The sequence below is a fragment of the Manacus vitellinus genome, unplaced genomic scaffold (genome assembly GCF_001715985.3).
Source record: "Manacus vitellinus isolate BGI_N305 unplaced genomic scaffold, ASM171598v3 scaffold_104_pilon, whole genome shotgun sequence".
NCBI lineage: Eukaryota > Metazoa > Chordata > Aves > Passeriformes > Pipridae > Manacus > Manacus vitellinus.
The window spans coordinates 6861-25590 of NW_021938821.1; the positions used below are offsets into that span (position 1 = coordinate 6861).

The window sequence follows — 18730 nt, forward strand, 5'->3', positions numbered from 1 at the left end:
GCGCTGGCAATGGTCTGTTGGTGTGTGCGGGGTCCTTGCAGGGGGCAAGGCAGACTCCAGGCCGGTGCTGGCAGGGGAGTTACAGCCCTTACGGTCCCTGGGAGGCCTGGCAGTGCCTCTGAACAGTGGTCAAGTTCTCCTTCTCTGTCCCAGGCTTTCCAGGGCCAGCAGCATTGCCAGAACACCTGTGACAGGTGGTGAGGGAGTGAGGGCTCAGAACTGGGAGCTCTCCTGGGTTGTCTTTCCAAAACCAAGTGTGTCCTTTTTGTGCAGGTGCGGCCCTGTGAGCCCGTGTGGGTGGCTCAGCCTTGTAACACCATTTCCAGCCTCTGCTAAATGCAGCTGTTCATTGACCACTTCAGTGTTTTCCTGTCCCCCTTCCAGCCAAACTCCACCTCTTTGGCACCACTCACCACTCAGAAAACCTCAGCCAGCAGAAAAAAGATTGCTTCCTCGTTTGCACAATAAAAAGAAAGTCACACTTCCCTGCTTGGGGGGCACGGGGACCTGCCTGGAGCGAGTTTTTGGGGGCAGGTTTATAAAGGAGATACTTGAGGCAGAAACTTGGTAGAGTGTATAAGGGAGGTGATGGGGTGAGCCTTGTTCTAGAGCAGTCACCTTGTTCTAGAGTGTCACGGCACTGAGGACCCGCCAACCCCTCTGTGTTCCCTGTGCCCTCCCTGGAATGTTTTCTTCTGCAGCCTTTGGTTCTTCCTTATCATAAATCCTGTGGGATTTAAGTTCAAGCTGCTGATCCTTTGGACAGTAATGGGTCTTTAACTAACGAGACATACAATTGCAAATGTAAATTCCTCTCCCTTGGGGAATCAGAAAGCAGGTTTGGGATGCAGGCTGTGAAGTGCAGGAGTTCACTGAACCACAAAGGAGGCCTGATTGGCACTGATCCTGCCCCTCAGCCACAGGAATGGGTACATGCTTCCCACGTGGTGCTCAGTGAAGAGGATGCCGGGGGAGGAGGAGGCTTGAGGTCACCTCCGTCCTGACCTGAGTGAGCAGATGCCAGTGGCAAGTTGTTGGCATGAGAGCTCTGTATCCTGCGGCCTCTCCGCCTCGTGCCTGGCCCCAGACTACGGACATTTAGGGAGAATAGTGATGCCAGCTCGCGTCTCGCACCCCAACCTGGGCCCTGCACAGTCCTTGCCCCCCGCTCCATGTCTCGGTGTCCCCCTCAGTGCTCCTGGGCCCTGCACACTCCATTCCCCCGCTCAGTGCCCCTGGGCCCTGCACACTGCTTGCCCCCCGCTCCGTGTCCCGGTGTCCCGCTCAGTGCCCCTGGGCCCTGCGAACACTCCATTCCCCCGCTCCGTGTCCCGGTGTCCGCTCAAGTGCCCGAGCAGGCCCTTGCCACACTCCATTTCCCGCTCGCGTGTTCCCGGTGCCCGCTCAGTGCCCGAGCCAGGCCCGCACACTCCTTGTCCCCCTCAGTGCCCGAGCAGGCCCTGCACACCCTTGTCCCCCCCAGAAAAATGCCCGAGCAGGCCCTGCACACTCCCTGTCCCCCCTCAGTGCCCGAGCAGCCCCGCCACACTCCAGTTTCCCCGCTCCGATGATCCCCGGTGTCCCGCTCAGTGCCCCTGGGCCCTGCACACTCCATTCCCCCGCTCCGTGTCCCGGTGTCCCGCTCAGTGCCCGAGCAGGCCCCGCACACTCCTTGTCCCCCCTCAGTGCCCGAGCAGGCCCTGCACACTCCATTTCCCCGCTCCATGTCCCGGTGTCCCCCTCCGAGCAGGCCCTGCACACTCCATTTCCCCGCTCCATGTCCCGGTGTCCCCCTCAGTGCCCGAGCAGCCCCGCGCACACTTCCTTGCCCCCCTCCAGTGCCCCCGTGGCCGCCGCACACTCCTGTCCCCCCCTCAGCGCCGCCGTGCCGTCCCGCCGCCGGCGGGGGAACCGCCAGGCGCCCGCCCGCCCCGCCGGCCGGCGCCGCGCACGCGCGGTGCGGGCAGCGCGGGCCGCGGGCGGACCGGCGGTGCCGGCTGCCCTGCGTCCGGTGCAGAAGCCCCAGCCCAAACCCCAGCGAGCCCCGAGCGGCACCGCGGCCGGGCCGGGCCCGGGGCACTGCGGGGCACCGCGTCGGGCACGCCGGGGCATTGCTGACGCGCCGCGCAGCCTGCGAGCGCCAGCCCGCCCGCACGCAGGCGATCGGCCCGCCCCGCGGGAAGGAAAAAAAGAGAGCGCCCGCCCGGGCTGTGAGTGCCGCGTGGCCGCGGACAGGGGCGGTGGGGTGGGCGCGTGCGGTGCGGGCGCTTCGGCGGTTCGCGGCGCGTTGCGGGCCCACCCCCCCCCCACCCCCAGGGCTCGGGCCGGGGGCCTGCGGAACGCACCGGGGCGACGCGTGCGGAACGCGCGGAAGGGGAGCGCGGGGTGTGCGGGCCTCGGCTTCGCTTCCTCGCCTCCTCCCGCCGCGCCCCGCGGGCCCGGGGCTGCGACCGCGGGACGCGGCGGGCAAGCGCCTGGCCGGGAACGGCTGCACTGGCAAACAGCGCGGGACGTTTCGCGGCGGTCGGTAGGTACGGCCAAGCTCCTGCGCCGTGCCCGTGTGCTGTGTTTTCGCTTTTTAAACGAGAAGGCTTGTTCGCAGAGGCAGCGTTTAGGTTGGATTATCGGGACAGCTTGTCCCCATTCGGGCACTGCCCAGGCTCCCCAGGGCAGTGGGCACGGCTGACGGAGCTCCAGGAGCGTTGGGACAACGCTCCCAGGGACAGGGTGCGATTGTTGGCGTGTTCTGGGCAGGGCCAGGAGCTGGATCCATGGTCCTGATGGGTCCCTTCCAGCTCAGGATATTCTGCAGTTCTTTGAACTGTTTCTCAAAATATATTTAACTAAATTAGTATTTTACATTAAAATAATAAATTAGTAATATATAGTATTATGTATATAATACATAATATAACTTACAATAATATAGTGTAATATATTATGTGTAATACAGTAACTATAATGTTAAATAATCTATTATTTATTATAAATTTAAAATTATTAATAAAAAACAAACCTGCGTTACATTATTATTTATTATATATTACATAATGATATATACCAGAATAAAATAATTTGAATAAATTAAATAGGCCTTTAAAATAGGCTTTTTTTTTTTTTTTCAGTTTTCAGTGGGTTAGATTGAAATAGTCTCCCAGGGATCAAGCAAGGCATGGTAGGACCTCAGCTTTCAGGGCTATGTGGCTCAGGGCATTTAAATATGTATACACAAGCCAGTGTGTACTCCCTGTACTTCCAGAAGCTCCTAATAACCTGACCTTATTTGCGAAGTGTGTCAGACCAAAATTCAGGACATGGAGGTGTGATCTTCAAGGCTGCCGTGCCACTGGATTTACTGTTCCAAACCATTTCACTCTCTAAACAAGATGTTCTGTAATTATTTATTGTTATTGTTTTGGGCTCTGAAATTCAACCATTTATGGGTTTGTTTTTTTTTTTTTTTTGGCAGATCTTAATCACAAACCCAAGGGAGTTTTTTGAAGAGTTTTAATTTCTGTGCTTGCTAAATTGCCACAAAACTACATATTTCCTATGAAAAGTTTTCATATTTAGTGTTGGAAGATACAATCATAATTAGTAAAAAGCTGCTTTTTCGTGTAAAACTCGAGTAGTGTGATTGCTTGCCAGGCCTTTCAGCTAGAAAGCAGCATAGCTGGATCCAGTCTTTGGTTTTGTACACAGCTGATAAACTGTCCTACTGTTTCAGACGTTTCCTTCTCCAGGGCTGGTTTTCCCTTCCATCGCAGAGATAACCAGCAAAATGATGATTGGCTGCTTACAGTGTTTGCTCTAAAATCCATGATATGCCTTATGTAGCCTTTGGAGGAAAAATAGCCTGATCTATTGGTAATTTTTTTATTTTCAATTTTAAAATTAATAATGGTCTTCCAGTCCTGTTTTTTAAAGGAGAGCATTGTCCTCAGCCTTAGCCAAGCTTTCTGCCCAACTGCTTCAGTGGGTCCTCATCAGTATTTATTTTAGGTGTTGTAAAGGAACTTTTCTTGCTCACATGGGTATCCTGAGAAGGCAGGGAGTGGAACATGGAATGTTCTGCTGATTGTTGTTGCCACAACACTTGGTTTTCCACTGTTGTTCCACTTTTGACCTGCTTCTGTATCAACTCTGATTCCCTTTTTTTGTTCTAAGAACACGAATTGAAGATCACTGTTGCTTAGAATTTAATTATTAAAGAATCATTCTATGATTCTTTCCCCCCCCACGTAGGTGTGCAAACATGGCCAAGAGAATTGCAGAGAAGGAACTGACTGACCGAAACTGGGATCAGGAGGAAGAAGCTGAGGAGGTAAGTTAAGCATCAGTTCCCTCCACCACCCCTGCAGGTAGCAGAATAGTTATTGACATGTGCTGTTCATTTTGTGGGTAAAACCTACAGCAAAACTGGTTAAAAGCATAGCGATTGAAGGGAATTTTATACAAGCGAATTTTATAAAATTGCTTTTTATAAAGCCTCCAATGTATGCAGACCCCAGGGCAAAGCAGCTTCTAAGACTTCAAATGACATCAGTAGCTCAGGGGAAAGGAACTTTACATTTCTAGGGGGAACCCCAGGCTTGTTAAAATGCTTTTGGACTCTTCAGATGTGTGAGAGGTATTTACTGAATTCACAGGAAAAGCGGATTTGGTTTCTTGAGATAAATTTTCTTTATGTCTTGTGTGGGTTTTTTTAAGGGCCAATAATAGTAAATTTCAGAACTGTGTTAATTTTAGCTTAATGTCCCCACACAGCCAGAGGAATTAGGCAAAGAGTCAAATGTTATGTTTCATCTGATGGTAAAAAGAGATTTTAATGTTTAGTGTCTCATACTTATGGCCCGTGTTTATCTCTGACCAAACTGTGCTTGCTTCTGTCCTACTGGAAGTATTAAATGTTTAGACCTGTAAATGTAAGAAATAAAACTGACTCTTCCAGGAGTTTGAATATAAGAAGACTTTATTTCCTCACTTATTACAGGGTAGTAATGAGCCATTAGCTGCCTTTGCTAATGTTTGAAGTACCAGTTCCAGGTATCAAGTAATGTCCAGGTCCTCGGCAAGTTAATCACTACCGTGTTTTTGGGGTGGTTGTGGTTTAATTCCTCCCCTTGTTTGTTAGGGGGCAGGGTTAGAGTCGTGTTCAGAAACCACTGTGCATTTTGAGAATTCCACTGATGATTCCCTGGCTTGCTCCTGCAGGTGGGAACGTTCTCGGTGGCCAGTGAGGAGGTGCTGAAGAACAGAGCCATTAAAAAGGCAAAGCGCCGGAACGTCGGCTCGGAGGTAACGTGGGCACTGGCCACGAGTGCTGGGGACGGGCTCAGCTGCAGCATGTGGCACCAGGCTCAGCTTTCACTTCCCTGGGCTTGTGGTGATGCTGCACTGAGTTGTCATTTCACTCACCAGCTCACATGTGCAGATGGGTTTTGGCTTATTGTTCCATGGCAAGGAAAAGGTGAGAAATGGTTAATTAGTACCACAAGTATTGACTGGGTGAAGAGAGTATTTGTGAAGCAAAAATGAAGAGTGTTTCAGACACAGTGTCCTCTGCAGATGGGTAAAACAGCACTGGAACTTCTCTACTTCCATTCTTTGCAGAGATGGAAGTCTGGCAATGGAAAGTTCCTAGTTATCCATAGGAGGGCTGAGGGATGTCTCAGAGGCTAAATTAGTAAAAGCCAAAATATTAAACTGTTCTGAGGATGAAAACTTATCTTTTGTCAAGAATGCTACTACTTTTTTGCCTCCCTTTGAAGAGCTTTAGTGCCACCTACTCTTTGCAGTAACAAATGGAAAATTGAAAGGAGGCTGGCCTTTGTTACAGGTTTAGTCCCTGTGAAAGCATTAACCCAGTCCAGCCAAAGTGTTGTCCTTTCAGAAATCCCTGGCAAATGCTTTGTTGTGGTTTTTGCTACCAGCCAGCCTTTGAACAGGGCGTGCACCCTGTTAGGAATAGGGCAGGAACTGTGCCTGTTGCTCAGATTTGGATGGAATGGGACCAGGCACAGTTAGGAGCTACACAGTTCCTCCTGTGCTTTTGTTTTACCTCCTGCAGTCCAGGCCATGTAAATGAGGAAGGTGACTTAGCCCACTGCTGCCTTGAGTAGTTTTAGCCACAAATGTGTTCATTAAAGGGTTGTACTGGGGAAAGGTGATGCAAGAGCTGAGCAGGAGAGATTTGGGGCAGATAGAATAGGAGAAACAGAACTGATTGAGAAGGGGGACCAGGTGGCTGTAGAAGAAATAGTCAGGAGGCTGGGAGCAGGCTGCTAGAACTGGGAGAAGGGCTAGTACAGGGATCAGGTTTAACCCCAGCAGAGCACGAGACACTGAGAACTCCTTGAGTGCAGTGAGCCCTGCTCAGCACCAACCAGAACAACTCTCTTCTCAACATTCTTCTCATCCTGAATCCAGACCACAGCACTGTACCAGCTGCTAGGGAGAAAATTAACTCTATCCCAGCCAAACCCAGGACAATAGGTTGGACAAAGTCTGAAAAGTAGAAGATGACAGGACAGCTGAGGTTGCATAAGAAACCTGTGAAATATTTACAAAAAGGTAAACTTGAATTTTACTGACATTCCTACATGGAGCAAGCACAATGCTGTAATGAAGGAGACTGCACTTAACTGGAATGTCCAGAGAGAGAGGTGGAACTGATCAGAGAGAGACAATAAAAATTGCTACCTAGGAATGACAAACAGGACTGCACTGGAAAAGGTAAAGCACAAAGGGAAGCAGAAGCAGCCCACAAGGTCAGAATGGAATACAACCTAAAATTTGTAAGCTTTGCCATTTCTTCAGTGGTAAAAGCAGATGAAACTCAGAAGCAGTTCTCCTCCCCTTGATGGTTTTCCAGAGACACTGGAAGCACACTTCCTACAGTAATATTTCATTACCTCAAAAGGCCTAAAAGTACCTAAAAGTGGTAGTGCCTATTTGTATGTTAATCACACTGCCCTTTAGAAACATGAGAAACTATGCCATAAAATAATGTGGTTGTAAAGACAGTGTTCAGAACTGGGTAATGAAAAGGCTGCAGAGACACACATTTTGTGATCGAGTACAGTCTGTCTTTGCTTCTCCCACTGGTCACACTGAAATATTTTGGGTAAATCACAAACATTTCGTAGGTGACTCCAAAATAGGCTGTTTTGGATGAGGGGCTTGAAGTGTTAGACTCTTAATTGCGGTTTTAAGTGCTAAGAGCTGCTGAAAATAAACCTGCAATTGTATATTGCTGTGTAATTATTTAAAGAAAACAACGTGCTACGAGTCTCTAAATAGGTAGTCAAACACATCCGCTGCTCTGAACAACTTCCATGTATCCACTTCCCAGTTCCAGATTATTTTCATACCAAACATCTGAGTCCTCCAAAAGCAGTAGCAGTGTGTCACAGGGAAGCTGTTCCCTGTGTTTGCATAGCTGACACAGTAATGCACGGAATGACACGCTGAAAATAAACCAGGGATATCAGGAATATTAAGTAGGGGTGGGATTTGTGTGGAGGAGATGTGTGTAACTGGTTGTCTCTCTTCTTTTCTCTCCCCAGTCTGAAAGTGGAGGAGCTTTTAAAGGGTTTAAAGGCTTTATATTGCCTTCTGGGAAAGGAGGAGGTGGCTTCGGCGGATTTGGGAATGGTGCAGGAATAAAGCCTTTGGAAGGGCTGTCTAATGGAAGCAGTACTGTCTCTAGCACTCCTTCTTTCAGCAGTTTGAAGACCACTCCTGAAACACAATCAGCATTTGGTAAGTTTTAAATAAGCATATCTGAACACATTCATCAATGAAGTCTGTATTTATTAGTGAAAAAACAAGTTCAGACCACCCTGTAGTTCTGTTTTAAGGTTTTGAGATTTCATTCCTCTTTGTGAGATTTCTTGAAAAGATTTTAGGCTGCTGGAGGGACAAGTTATCAAATGCATGCAGTCTTGAGTGGTGGGAACTAAATTTGCATTTGCTCTAATACTGGAGGTAGAAGTTTTATTAGCACAAATGGGAATGGAAGAAACTGGCCTAAGACACTCTTGGAATAGTATAAAGCAGCTGGTAACATGTTCCAGTTAAACAGTTGTCCCAGTTCTTTAAATTTAATTAAAAAAAAAAAAAAAGCTAATAGAAATTATCCATTTAGTAAGACTGCAGTTTCTTGATGTGTTGGGTTTTTTTTTTAAGGTCTTTTTTCTGTATATTTTGCCATTCTTGGTAAATATGTACTGCATAGCTGGAGTCAACCTCTTTTCCCCTGTACACCTGACATGGCAGACAGTCTTTCTAGAACTGTATCTGTTACATTCATACCTACATTTTAAGGCACTTGGAATACTTTGGCAAGTCTAGCTCCCATGCTTTGGAAGTCCCTGAGTAATATTAGCTCTGCCCCTTTGTGCTGGGGATGGAGAAATGTGACCACTGCCACAGGATTTTGGAGGCCATGTGCTAGAATACAGGTGGTGGAGTTTTGAGCTTTGGAGTAACTTAGATTTCAGTGAGCTTGACTAAATTAGGGGAAACTGAAATACTCAGTGAGGATTTTCTTAGTTTACTGCCTATGTTTTTTATATGGAAACCAATTTTGCAAAGCATGCAAAATTGTGGGCTAGTGCACTCAGGGTGTTTTAAAGTGTAATTAGCAAGACCTAACTTGACTATTTTGACTTAGTAAGTGTTACAGCGTTATAAAGCTGTAAAAACCTTGTGAAATTTTTGGCAAAATACAAAACTTGTACTTTTTAATGTTCTGTACAAGATTTCTTTTTTTTTATTCACTAGCATTCTCCATCTACTTTGTCCCTGAACAAAGTAACCTTTCTAAATTTAAAACGTGGGTCTGTCTCACAGCACGGTGTGCTCACTGGTACAGCAGTACCGGTGGCAAGGTCAGGTTGGATCTCAGGGAAAGGTTCTCCCACCCCAGAGGGTGGTTGGCACTGCCCAGGCTCCCCAGGGCAGTGGGCACAGCCCCAAGGCTGCCAGAGCTCCAGGAGGGTTGGGATGATCCTCTCAGGGACAGGGTGTGACCCTTGGGGATGGTCCTGCACAGGGCTAAGGGTTGGACTTGAAGATCCGTGTGGGTCCCTTCCAACTGGGCATATCCTGTGGCCCAGAAGGAGCATAACTGAGCAGGGATGAGTGACTTGGCAAGAAATACTGGGAACACTGGTTGGGCTTTTCAGAGAACTCCGCTTTCTGGGGGAAGACAACGTTCTTAGCCACGTTCCTGTTGTGCCAGGGTCGCCCGTGTCCAACGGCCCCGGTGCCGCAGCGTTTGAGACCAAGGCGGGCGGGGGCAGGCAGGGCTCCTACCACAAGCAGCTGGCCGCCCTCAACTGCTCCGTGCGCGACTGGATCGCGAAGCACGTGAACTCCAACCCGCTGTGCGACCTGACCCCCATCTTCAGGGACTACGAGCGCTACCTGGCCAGCATCGAGCAGCAGCACGGCAGCGACAGCGGCTCCGAGGGCGAGCCCGCCGGCACCCCCGGCGCCAGGGCCGCCCCCGCCTTCGGGGGCACGAAGCTCCAGGGCTCGGCATTCCTGTTCAACAGCGGCAAGGCCGAGGAGGCGCCGGCGGACAGAACGGCCGAGGCCGCGCCCGAGAAGAAGGAGCCGTCCTTGGGAACCGCCTCTGCCGTCTCGTTTAACTTCGGCAAGAGCGCCGACAGCCCTGCTCTGGGCTCCCTGGGCTCAGGAACACTCAGCAGTTTCTCCTTTTCTCCCGGGAATTCGGGATTGTTTGGAAAAGACGCAAACCAGGCCAAGTCTGTCATTGCAGCGCCCACCAGTTTGCTGGAAGCTCAGGCAGAAAGCAGCAATGCCGATGAGAAAGGTAAATTCTTTTTATTGCTGTTTGTAGTTTCTTTAGTGGTAAGCTGTGAGTGTGTGCCACTTAAGGATACTGCAAAGGTGCAGCAATAGTAAATTGAACAAGATCGTGGCATGGAGCTGTGTCAGGGCAGGGTCAGGTTGGATCTCAGGGAAAGGTTCTTCCCCCAGAGGGTGGTTGGGCACTGCCCAGGCTCCCCAGGGCAGTGGGCACAGCCCCAAGGCTGCCAGAGCTCCAGGAGGGTTTGGACAACGTTCCCAGGGACAGGGTGGGATTGTTGGGGTGTCTGTGCAGGGCCAGGAGCCTGACTTCATCCTTGTGGGTCACTCCAACTCAGGCATTGTATATTCTATGATTCTGTGATCAGAATTGTTCTGGAATTTGAAGTGCAGACCCACACCAGTAATCTGCAAATCCCAGCCATGCACACAGTTTAAGCGACGCCAAAAGTTTGTGCTTATCAAAACCTCTGTATTTCTGTCAGATTTACACTTTCTGTAATAGAATATAATCCTTTACCTGGAGACAGGACTTGAAAAGGTGACATTTAAAGCAGCTGGTATGTTCTCCTTTGAGTCTGCAGGACATTTCGATCCCTCTGCTTTTCCCAGTAGCTTTATGGTAAAATGCATGAGATACAGAACAACTGAGTCCATTTTATTTAACAGACTGTAAGGCCACCAAAGTTACATGGTACCTGACAGCTTTGCTCTGCCTACACTGGGTACAGTGAGCTGATGGAATTCCTAGGAGCTGAGGGATTGGAAAGGCATAATCTGCCACTATCTCTTGGCTGTCATTCCCACAGTGACTTCCCTTCCCCCAAGTTAAACCTGGCTGTTGGAAGTTTTTATTGTGCTTTACTTGAATTTGTGGAGCATGTTCTTTGAAATGCGAAAACTGCTTTGTGTCAAACCCGAAGGTTTTGACTAATTAAGCTTTGTATTTTTAGGGTTTGATTGTCTGGTAGGGGTTGGGTATTTTCACCCCACTTAAACTGAAGATGAGGATGGAGTTGTTTGAGGGGCTGAAGGAAAAGCAAGTAACACTTCTTTTTCTGTAGCTGAAGCTGCTGCAGAGCCCAGAGGGACTGAAATGTGTTCTGGCCACACGTGTCCATGTCAAACATGGCATGCACAAGGGAACTCTAAGTGCCAAAAACACCCTGCAGGCTCTGTGCTCACAACATTAACATATTCAAACTTTCTGTTTGAAGGAGGAGAAGAGGAGGAAGAAGAGCCACCAAAAGTCGTTGTTAATGAAATAAAAGAGGATGATGCTTTCTACTCAAAGAAGTAAGTGACTCTGACTTGGAAAACAAAATTGATACCTGCATATTGCTATTCTTCACTGCAGTGCATGATTAAGGACATGTTCTTTACTTTCTAATTGATAAAGCTTGTTGGGAATCCATATAGAGTATGAACTTGTAAAAAAGTTAATTACAGGCAAGAATTTGCAATGCCTTACTAAAATTCTTCTGTATCTTGGACGCAACAGTAATAGTTTGTGTTCTGGTTGTGATCTGTTTTTTACAAGTGAAGATGTTCTTGCCTTTGTCAGGTTTTGTGAGTTTAAACTGCAGGGCTACCACAAAAATTTCATGCTGTGCTGCTGGAAAATCCACCAGCTGCTCAGTTATTTGCACAGCCTAAAATAAGACTCTTCAGCTGGAAAATGCTGATTGTTGTGTGAAGGAGTGAACAAGCTGTGCTTTTAAGCTCAAAATGAGACCAGCTGTACTAGAGGCAGTTTTTCAAGGCACATTCAGTAGTCCAAGTAATTGACACTCGGCACAGAATTTGTCCTGCTACCAAAAGCCATTAGTTTTATCTGAGAGAAGGTGTGTGCTAATTTATTAGGAATGGTTTATTAGGTTATTAGAACTTCACTTAAAAATGTTTATGAATTGTACATAAAAGTTCTCCCATAACTTCAGAACATTACAGCAAGTTCTTTGTAATTAGTGTTTTTTAAAGTAGCTTATACAGTTACTGCTCCTCATAGACCCTGAGTACAGGTTGCTCTGCACTTTACTTTTCCCTGAAAGCAGTACATTTGTCATTTCAGTACTGAAAGAAATGATTACCTTTCTCTTTGAACTGCAAGTTAGCCCATGAAACAAGGTCAAGAAGAATAAAGATTATTTTACATCACGTTAACTCCTGGTTATTGTTACTGTGAGTCAGATGGGTGCCTGTACTTGGTGTACTTGAGAGATATTGTTATGTCTTTAATCTCTACATGGCTGCACAAACAAGGGGTTTGAGTTTGTTTTATTTTTTCCCCCGCAGGTGCAAACTGTTTTACAAAAAGGATAATGAATTTAAAGAAAAAGGGGTAGGAACATTACATTTAAAACCAGCAGGAAATGAAAAAACTCAACTCCTAGTCCGAGCAGATACCAATTTAGGTAAGTAAAGTTCTTCCAGTAGCAAGTGTTGACGTGAAATTCCTTGCTAAGCATTAGGATATTTTTGTGGTTACACAGCATAACAGACAGAGTTAGTGAAAACCTTTCTGCTTTTTATTTTCTCTGAATAATTTCAAGTATTTGAACAAGCACTTGGATGCCTCTCCTGAGCATTACAGAAGAGAGCATGTGAAGCTGTGCAAGGAGTAAAAGGCTATGGTGTATGTTTGGGAATTCCTTCCCCCCACTTTTTTACAAGCTTTTCTCCATCCCTGGCTTCAGTGGCCTTCAAGCTTGGCTTAAGGTCCAGCTTCCCTAAAACTGAGTATCTGGTATGGTTGTCTAATCCCTGAGGACTAAAGCCAGGCTGCACTGAAGGGCAGGGTACATCTCAGCTCCCTTCTGCCTTCATCCACAGCGGGGTGTTAGGAAGTCTTTCCTTTTTCTCCAGCTCACACACTAAGACATTTGAGCTTGGGGAGTCCAAGCTTGGGGTTTCTAGAAGCTGCTGCAGTCATAGTGATGCACTTTCCTTTTTGCTGTCTTCACACAGTGCTGTATTCCTTTCCTAAAATCTCACTGTGTTGAAAAACTGAACTGGAAAGGGAGGCGAAGACTGACTTTTCCCTAATTCTGCTGCCATGTTCTGAGCTATTTCCCAGGTCTATAAATGTGTGTGTCTCCTGTGGAACCAGACTGGAGTTTGTTTGCTGCTGTTTAGTAGCCCACTAACCCTGGAGCTCTGGCACTCACTTCTCTCTTAACTCATGAAGTGGTTTAACAAGTTGCCACGGAGCTGTTGTCAGTAACCTGGCACAGACCACACCAGCTCTGTGGGAGGATTTGGGGATACAAAGTACTTCCTGCACCCTGGTTTGTCCCATTAACACCTCTGTCTGCATCAGAACTAACATTTTGTTTCTGCTTCTGAACTGCACCCAATGGTCAGAACTAAGCACTGGGACTGGATTCCACACTTGCTCCTTCTGCCTTTTCCCTCTGTGTCCCTGCTATCATATTCTTCAGGCTCCTCCCTCTAAAAAAAGAAGGGTGCAGTATTTTCAGAGATTTCCTCATTCCTGCTGAGGAAGGAAATCTGAGAACAAGGGCCCTGAGCAGATGCTCAGGGAAGAATAAGACAAACATACTTCGTGTTTGTGAGTTGCCTTCCTTCCAAACCCTCCTAAATCCCTGTTTAGTACCTGTACTAACACTGCATTGCAGTAAAAGCTGAACAGTGGCTAATGGTCATTTTTCCCCCCTCCTCACCCGCAGGGAACATACTGTTGAATGTCCTAATTCCACCTAAGATGCCATGCACAAGAACTGGGAAGAACAACGTTCTCATAGTTTGTGTCCCCAATCCACCGATCGACGAGAAGAACCCGACTGCTCCTGTCACCATGTTAATAAGGGTGAAAACAAGTGAGGATGCAGATGAGTTGCACAAAATCTTACTGGAGAAAAAGGAGGCTTAAAATAAGTTGCAGTCAGTGATTTGAGGAATTATTGCCAAACTGCTGCTGCTCTTTTTTCCTTCCCTAACTTCACTTGAACATTTAACTCTTTACTCTGATATTAAGAACTGTTATAGGAATTCTGGAAAAAATTATGTGAGGAAAAGCTAAACTAGCTAATAAAAGCTTTAATAGAACACAAGTGTTGGACTGTGCTCCCTCATTTTTCAGTGTCTAAATGCAGGACCTCTTCTGGATAAAGCACATGGATATAAATCCAGGCGTATGTTTTTAGCACCGCTCGACCAAATGGACTGAAATCCGAGCACAGAAACACGGTACCAGAGCTTCCTCACAGACTGATGCAATGCAACCACCTCCTGCTTTGAGAAGGGAGGATGTCCAAGTTTACCTGTTGAAACTGTTTGTAGACTCCAGTTTTTAATTTTGATTGGTCTGTTGTATTCTTTCTGGTGAGACTGGTTTCTGACTGGGTGACAACACTGCACCCCACCACAGATGATTTGTACTGTGCTGTGTCTGAACTCTTACAGACCCACGTGCTTTTGGGACTCAGAGACTGCAGATGGTGACAAGAAAATTTGCTTGTGTAGTCCTGTTGACAGTGGTGTTTTCTAGAGAAGAACTGTCACTTCTGTCCTTACTGTAGCAACAAGCTCATGATGTGCAATAGTAGAAGCAGACAACTGGAAGACAGTTTATCTGGGACCACACCAGCATCCCCTGGCTCCTGACACACCAGAGGCCAAGGGCTGCACTTCCACGATGGTCCTTCCAAGGTGTTTGTCCTCCCTCCTTGGGCCACGCCTGCAACCCGGCTGAGGCAGAGCTGTACGTGTTGTATTTGTCCTGCTGCTGGTACTTGCTGAGCAGAGCTCCTCCCACAGCCAAACTTCAGGGCTTTTGTAGACCTTTGTGTTGCCTCTGGCCTTTCCTTGCCCCTGTGCTGAAGCTGCAGTGCTGTGCTGCACAATGTGCAGCTTTAGGACAAGCTTTCTGTTGCACGTAGGGAGCGCTGGGTTAATCTACAACTTAGTTGTCAGCTGTGTTAAAGTTACCCATGTGGCAATAATTGATGGATCAGAACACTGATTCTGGTCTTGGTTTCCATCTCAGCATTATATCAGACTCTGCTGGTTTAATCCTTTTCTTTTGCAAATCTTGTTTGCTGGAAACTCCTTCCCTAGTAATTGTTTTTCTACTGCACTCCCAGCTCTGGGACCTCTCCGAGAGCTCGGGGTTCATGTTAAACTTGAAGTGCTCTCTTGGCTCAGCTCTGGAAGATGGAATGAACATGCCACCCTGCCTCTGGCTAATGTGACACACAGGAAAAACCCTGCCCTTCCTTAAAAAATTCCCACAGGCCATCTGGAAATCCACCCTACTGGCATCCTGTGGGCAGGGAAAAAGGAGGTGCAGCACATCTCACCTGTCCCCTCTGCTCTGGGGGGACAAAAGCTGCCTCTAGGCCTAATTTACTGCACAATTCAGGTTATGGCCTTTTTTCCCCTCTTAACTAAAAGGAGGAAAAACTTGATAGGATCTATAGCCCTCTTGACCAAAGTTCAGAAACAAAGGCCTTTGCTCACGTTTCAGCTATGCTTGGCTACAGGAACTGCATTTTTAACACTGAAGTGTAAGAGGAGATTTTAAGGTATTATTTGAAATATAAACTGGTGCCTTTGGGGGTTTCTTTCTGCATCTGGCTCAGTACTTAAACCGTAAAAAGTCAGTGACATTACTTTCCTCAAAATAAGATGCTTTTTAAAATAAAAAAAATATCTTGCTGCTGCCTGAATTGGAGGGTGTGTGTGCTCATTGTGCATGAATGAAAAGCAGAACATTACCTGCCACTTTAGTCCAGGCTCAGGTCTCGGGTCCAAGGGCTCAGTTAAATTTGCATTTGTCTTTTGAGTGTTGTCTTACCCTGTTCCTGCAGGCAGGTTGGTAGAGCAGAGCTCTGGCTGTGCATCCCCTGAGGAGCAGCTCTGTCCAGGTGTGCCCGTGGGCTCAGCCTTCTGTTTGTTTGCTTCCCAAAGCTCCTGGCTCTGGAACTGCTCCTTCATCCAGAGAAATGTGGACCAACAGGCTGACCTTGCCCTTCTCTCCTCGTGCTGTGCCTCTGCAGTGGGGCAGGCTGGGGTCCTGCATGTGGCCCAGCTCTGACAGTGCAGCTCTGCCCTGTCTCCAAGGGGGAGCACAGAGGGGAAGGGAAAATAAGTAGAATAATAATAAATGGTGTTGGAAAAAAATTAAACCTTACCATAGCCACGGTAGCAAGTCAGGTATTCTCCTAGCTGTGGGAAAGACTGAGATGAGACACCTGAATTCTTCAGTGTGTGCATTTATCAGCAAAGGCAGGGGAAGGTAAACAATTGGGATGTTGTATTCATTAGCGTGTCAAATATATGCACAAACATACAACTGTAAACATTTACATGGGGAAAGTTGCCCCTAAAAGAACAGGGAAGAATTTTACTGCAGATCAGACTTTAATCAACATCAGTTCCTGGTGACCCTGCCATTATCTGGATTACAGAGCAGGAAGTCACACACTTTTCCCTTGGTGCTCAGGTCTAGAGCACAGCCCTTCTGCAGCACTGTCAGAACAAAGACATTTTTGATGATGCTTCAGTTTCTAGTCGAGAAATATTGAAATACACAAATGCTGTAAAAGGTCAGAGATTCTGACATAGAAATAAAGGCCTAAAATGAGTTAAAAGCAAACGTTAGTGGAGAGCACAGACATCAACACACTAATGCCTTCATAACAAAGTGGCTCATGCTATCCAAGGGAGGAATTTTGATCAGAATTGCTACTCCAGGAGGCATTCCTGTATCTTGGGAGACATTTGATGTATTTAACAGCTGGATATCAGACACCTGATGTTTAAGATGCAAGTTCCTGCCCTCCTTTGCGTTAATGCCTTCACTGTCCGTAGGTGTTTGAGTGTCTTATGGATCATCCATTCCTCCTGCTACTCTGATTTTGGAGTTTCAGCTGCTTAGAAATCTTTCCTTTCCCTCCCACCTCCCCACCCAGAAGAATCAAGATCTCTGTTTTTTAATTCTCAGAATCATCGCCAAGGGAGGATTATTACACTTGGTTTGAATTTCATTTTAAAATATTAATTGCAACATGCAAGGATTTTTTTTTTTGTTTGTAATGTACTTAAAATTATCTATTTGGGAGCACGGCGGTGTGTTCCTGTAATCTTTTTTGGTTGATGGATGTAAAAGTTTAATTTAAATTTACAGTTCAAATGAACATGTTGTAGAACATAAACGAATCAGGAGGTTTGCTTTGCTGTTACAAACTGCAGTTCAGCTCCCTTTGCAGCACTGTAACATTTAAAATGTCCTTAAAGACTTTCTTTCTGATGCCTTAACTTATTTGCATTTGAGAAAATTTTGTAGCTGGTGCCTGTGTGCAGAAATTAACTGACATTAAACAACTGAAGTGGCATGAGCTAGTCTAAATCCAATGAAAATGCTGAATGTGATGATTTGTTAGTTGTTAATAGATTTCAAAATGCTCTGAAGTTTTCAGTGGATCCTTAAGTTTTACATAACTTGTCATGTACCAATGTTTTCATTAGTTCTGATACACTGAGGACGTGTACAAAAATCCATGGAAAATGTGAATAAATGAATGGGAGATTCATTTGTCTCGTGTCAATCACAGTCATTTTGAGTGCACAACACCATTAATAAAGTGAATTTTACAACCAGTTGCTTGCAGGTGAACTCCTGCCTGGAAAACCCTGCTGCTAAAAGAAGGAATGTCCTGCCCTGGCCCTTCCTCACTCAAACCTGGAGTTTGTTATTAGTAGAGAGCCTCATCTCTACCCAAACTGCTCAGGATGTTTTGAATAAAGAAACAGAAGCAGAATTTACATGGTTTGAAGTAGTCATCAATGTACTTACCCACGTTTCTGGTAGGTTTGTGTACTGCTCATTTTTTTAAGGCATTGTTTAGAAATTCTTATTTGCACCTGAGCATCCTGACCATAATGAGTTTGGTGGGTATTACTGTTAGGGACATCTTAACCTTTACTGAGGGGTGACACTGAAAAGAATCATGGCTGGAAGTCTGCAAAGGCTTTGAAGACAGGAACAGAAACGTCCTGTCTGGGCAGTACCACTGAGGAAAAAGTGTGACTTTGCTTTACTACCTTAGAGCACAGATGGCAATAACACAGTACAAAACCTTTCGTCTGAACTAGTTCTGGAGCTCCACCTGAGCTGGTGGGTGCTTGGGGCAATTCTGCTGACTGCAGTTCCAGGGAAAACTTGCAGGTGGTTTCTCCACTGTAAAAAGCAAATTCCTAACGCTGAAGAGAAAATGGTGGATTACATACCAAACTTAATTAATCTGGCAGTTCCTGAAATCTGTGTTTCCTTACCTTTACAGTGAGGTCAGAAATGACTCCTGTGACCAGCCACCTGTGCTGATCTCCTCCTGTGCTGGGCAGGGCACCATGGACATCCACAGCAGGGAGCACGGCATTCTGAATTCGTGCTGAGATGAGAGCCTGGATAATGACTCCTCCTGCTCCTTGATGCTACATCCATCACTGTCATTTTCCAAGGAAAACCCACTCTGACACTTGCAGTGATGAAAGAAGGTTCTGGCCACCCTCTTGTCCTTGGGGAGCAAAGCAAAGCCCCCACACTGGGTGCAGGCATAAGGCATTTGCTGCTTCCAGCAGGGTTTGGATGAACACAAGGGTTGCATCCGAATTAAAGGCTGAGTGCAGGACTTGGAAAAGTCTGTAGACTTGTAAACTGCTCCTGCTGAATCTCCCCAGCAGGAAAAGCAGAACCACAAACATAAGCACACTTCAGTGTCCAGGGGAGCTGGGAGGGGACAGAGCAGGGGTGAGTCAGCACATGCTGCAATGCTCAGAACACACAATTTCAGGCAGCGCAGGGATAAAGGGTGAGCTCGTTTTTGTGCCACTGCACAAACCCTCACTGAAGTTCTTCCTGAACTAA

The 18730-nt window shown here is 46.7% G+C and overlaps 1 protein-coding gene across 3 annotated transcripts; it reads left to right on the forward strand.

Annotated features, from left to right (window-relative positions):
* Positions 1 to 3748: 3748 nt before the first annotated feature.
* On the forward strand, positions 3749 to 13913 carry NUP50 (nucleoporin 50). 3 transcript variants are annotated; one of them, XR_001923160.3, is made up of 9 exons: positions 3749 to 3867; positions 4246 to 4324; positions 5215 to 5298; positions 7569 to 7764; positions 9248 to 9844; positions 11058 to 11136; positions 12136 to 12254; positions 12808 to 12926; positions 13530 to 13618. XR_001923160.3 is itself a non-coding variant. In XM_018088515.3 (8 exons), exons 2-8 carry the CDS (start codon positions 4256 to 4258, stop codon positions 13730 to 13732), a joined length of 1347 nt encoding a protein of 448 aa, XP_017944004.3. In that variant the 5' UTR covers positions 3770 to 3867; positions 4246 to 4255; the 3' UTR covers positions 13733 to 13913. The 3 variants fall into 3 exon arrangements, 1 of the variants encoding a protein (XP_017944004.3); XR_001923158.3 differs by having other exon boundaries at positions 12808 to 12916; positions 13530 to 13615; XM_018088515.3 differs by lacking the exon at positions 12808 to 12926 and having other exon boundaries at positions 3770 to 3867; positions 13530 to 13913.
* Positions 13914 to 18730: the final 4817 nt, after the last annotated feature.

Bases quoted from the DNA above. Each gene is read 5' to 3' on its own strand.
- NUP50 (XM_018088515.3), top strand. From the start codon at position 4,256: ATGGCCAAGAGAATTGCAGAGAAGGAACTGACTGACCGAAACTGGGAT. The intron at 9,845-11,057 runs GTAAATTCTTTT...TTCTGTTTGAAG, and splicing joins CAGCAATGCCGATGAGAAAG to GAGGAGAAGAGGAGGAAGAA. The intron at 11,137-12,135 runs GTAAGTGACTCT...TTTCCCCCGCAG, and splicing joins GATGCTTTCTACTCAAAGAA to GTGCAAACTGTTTTACAAAA.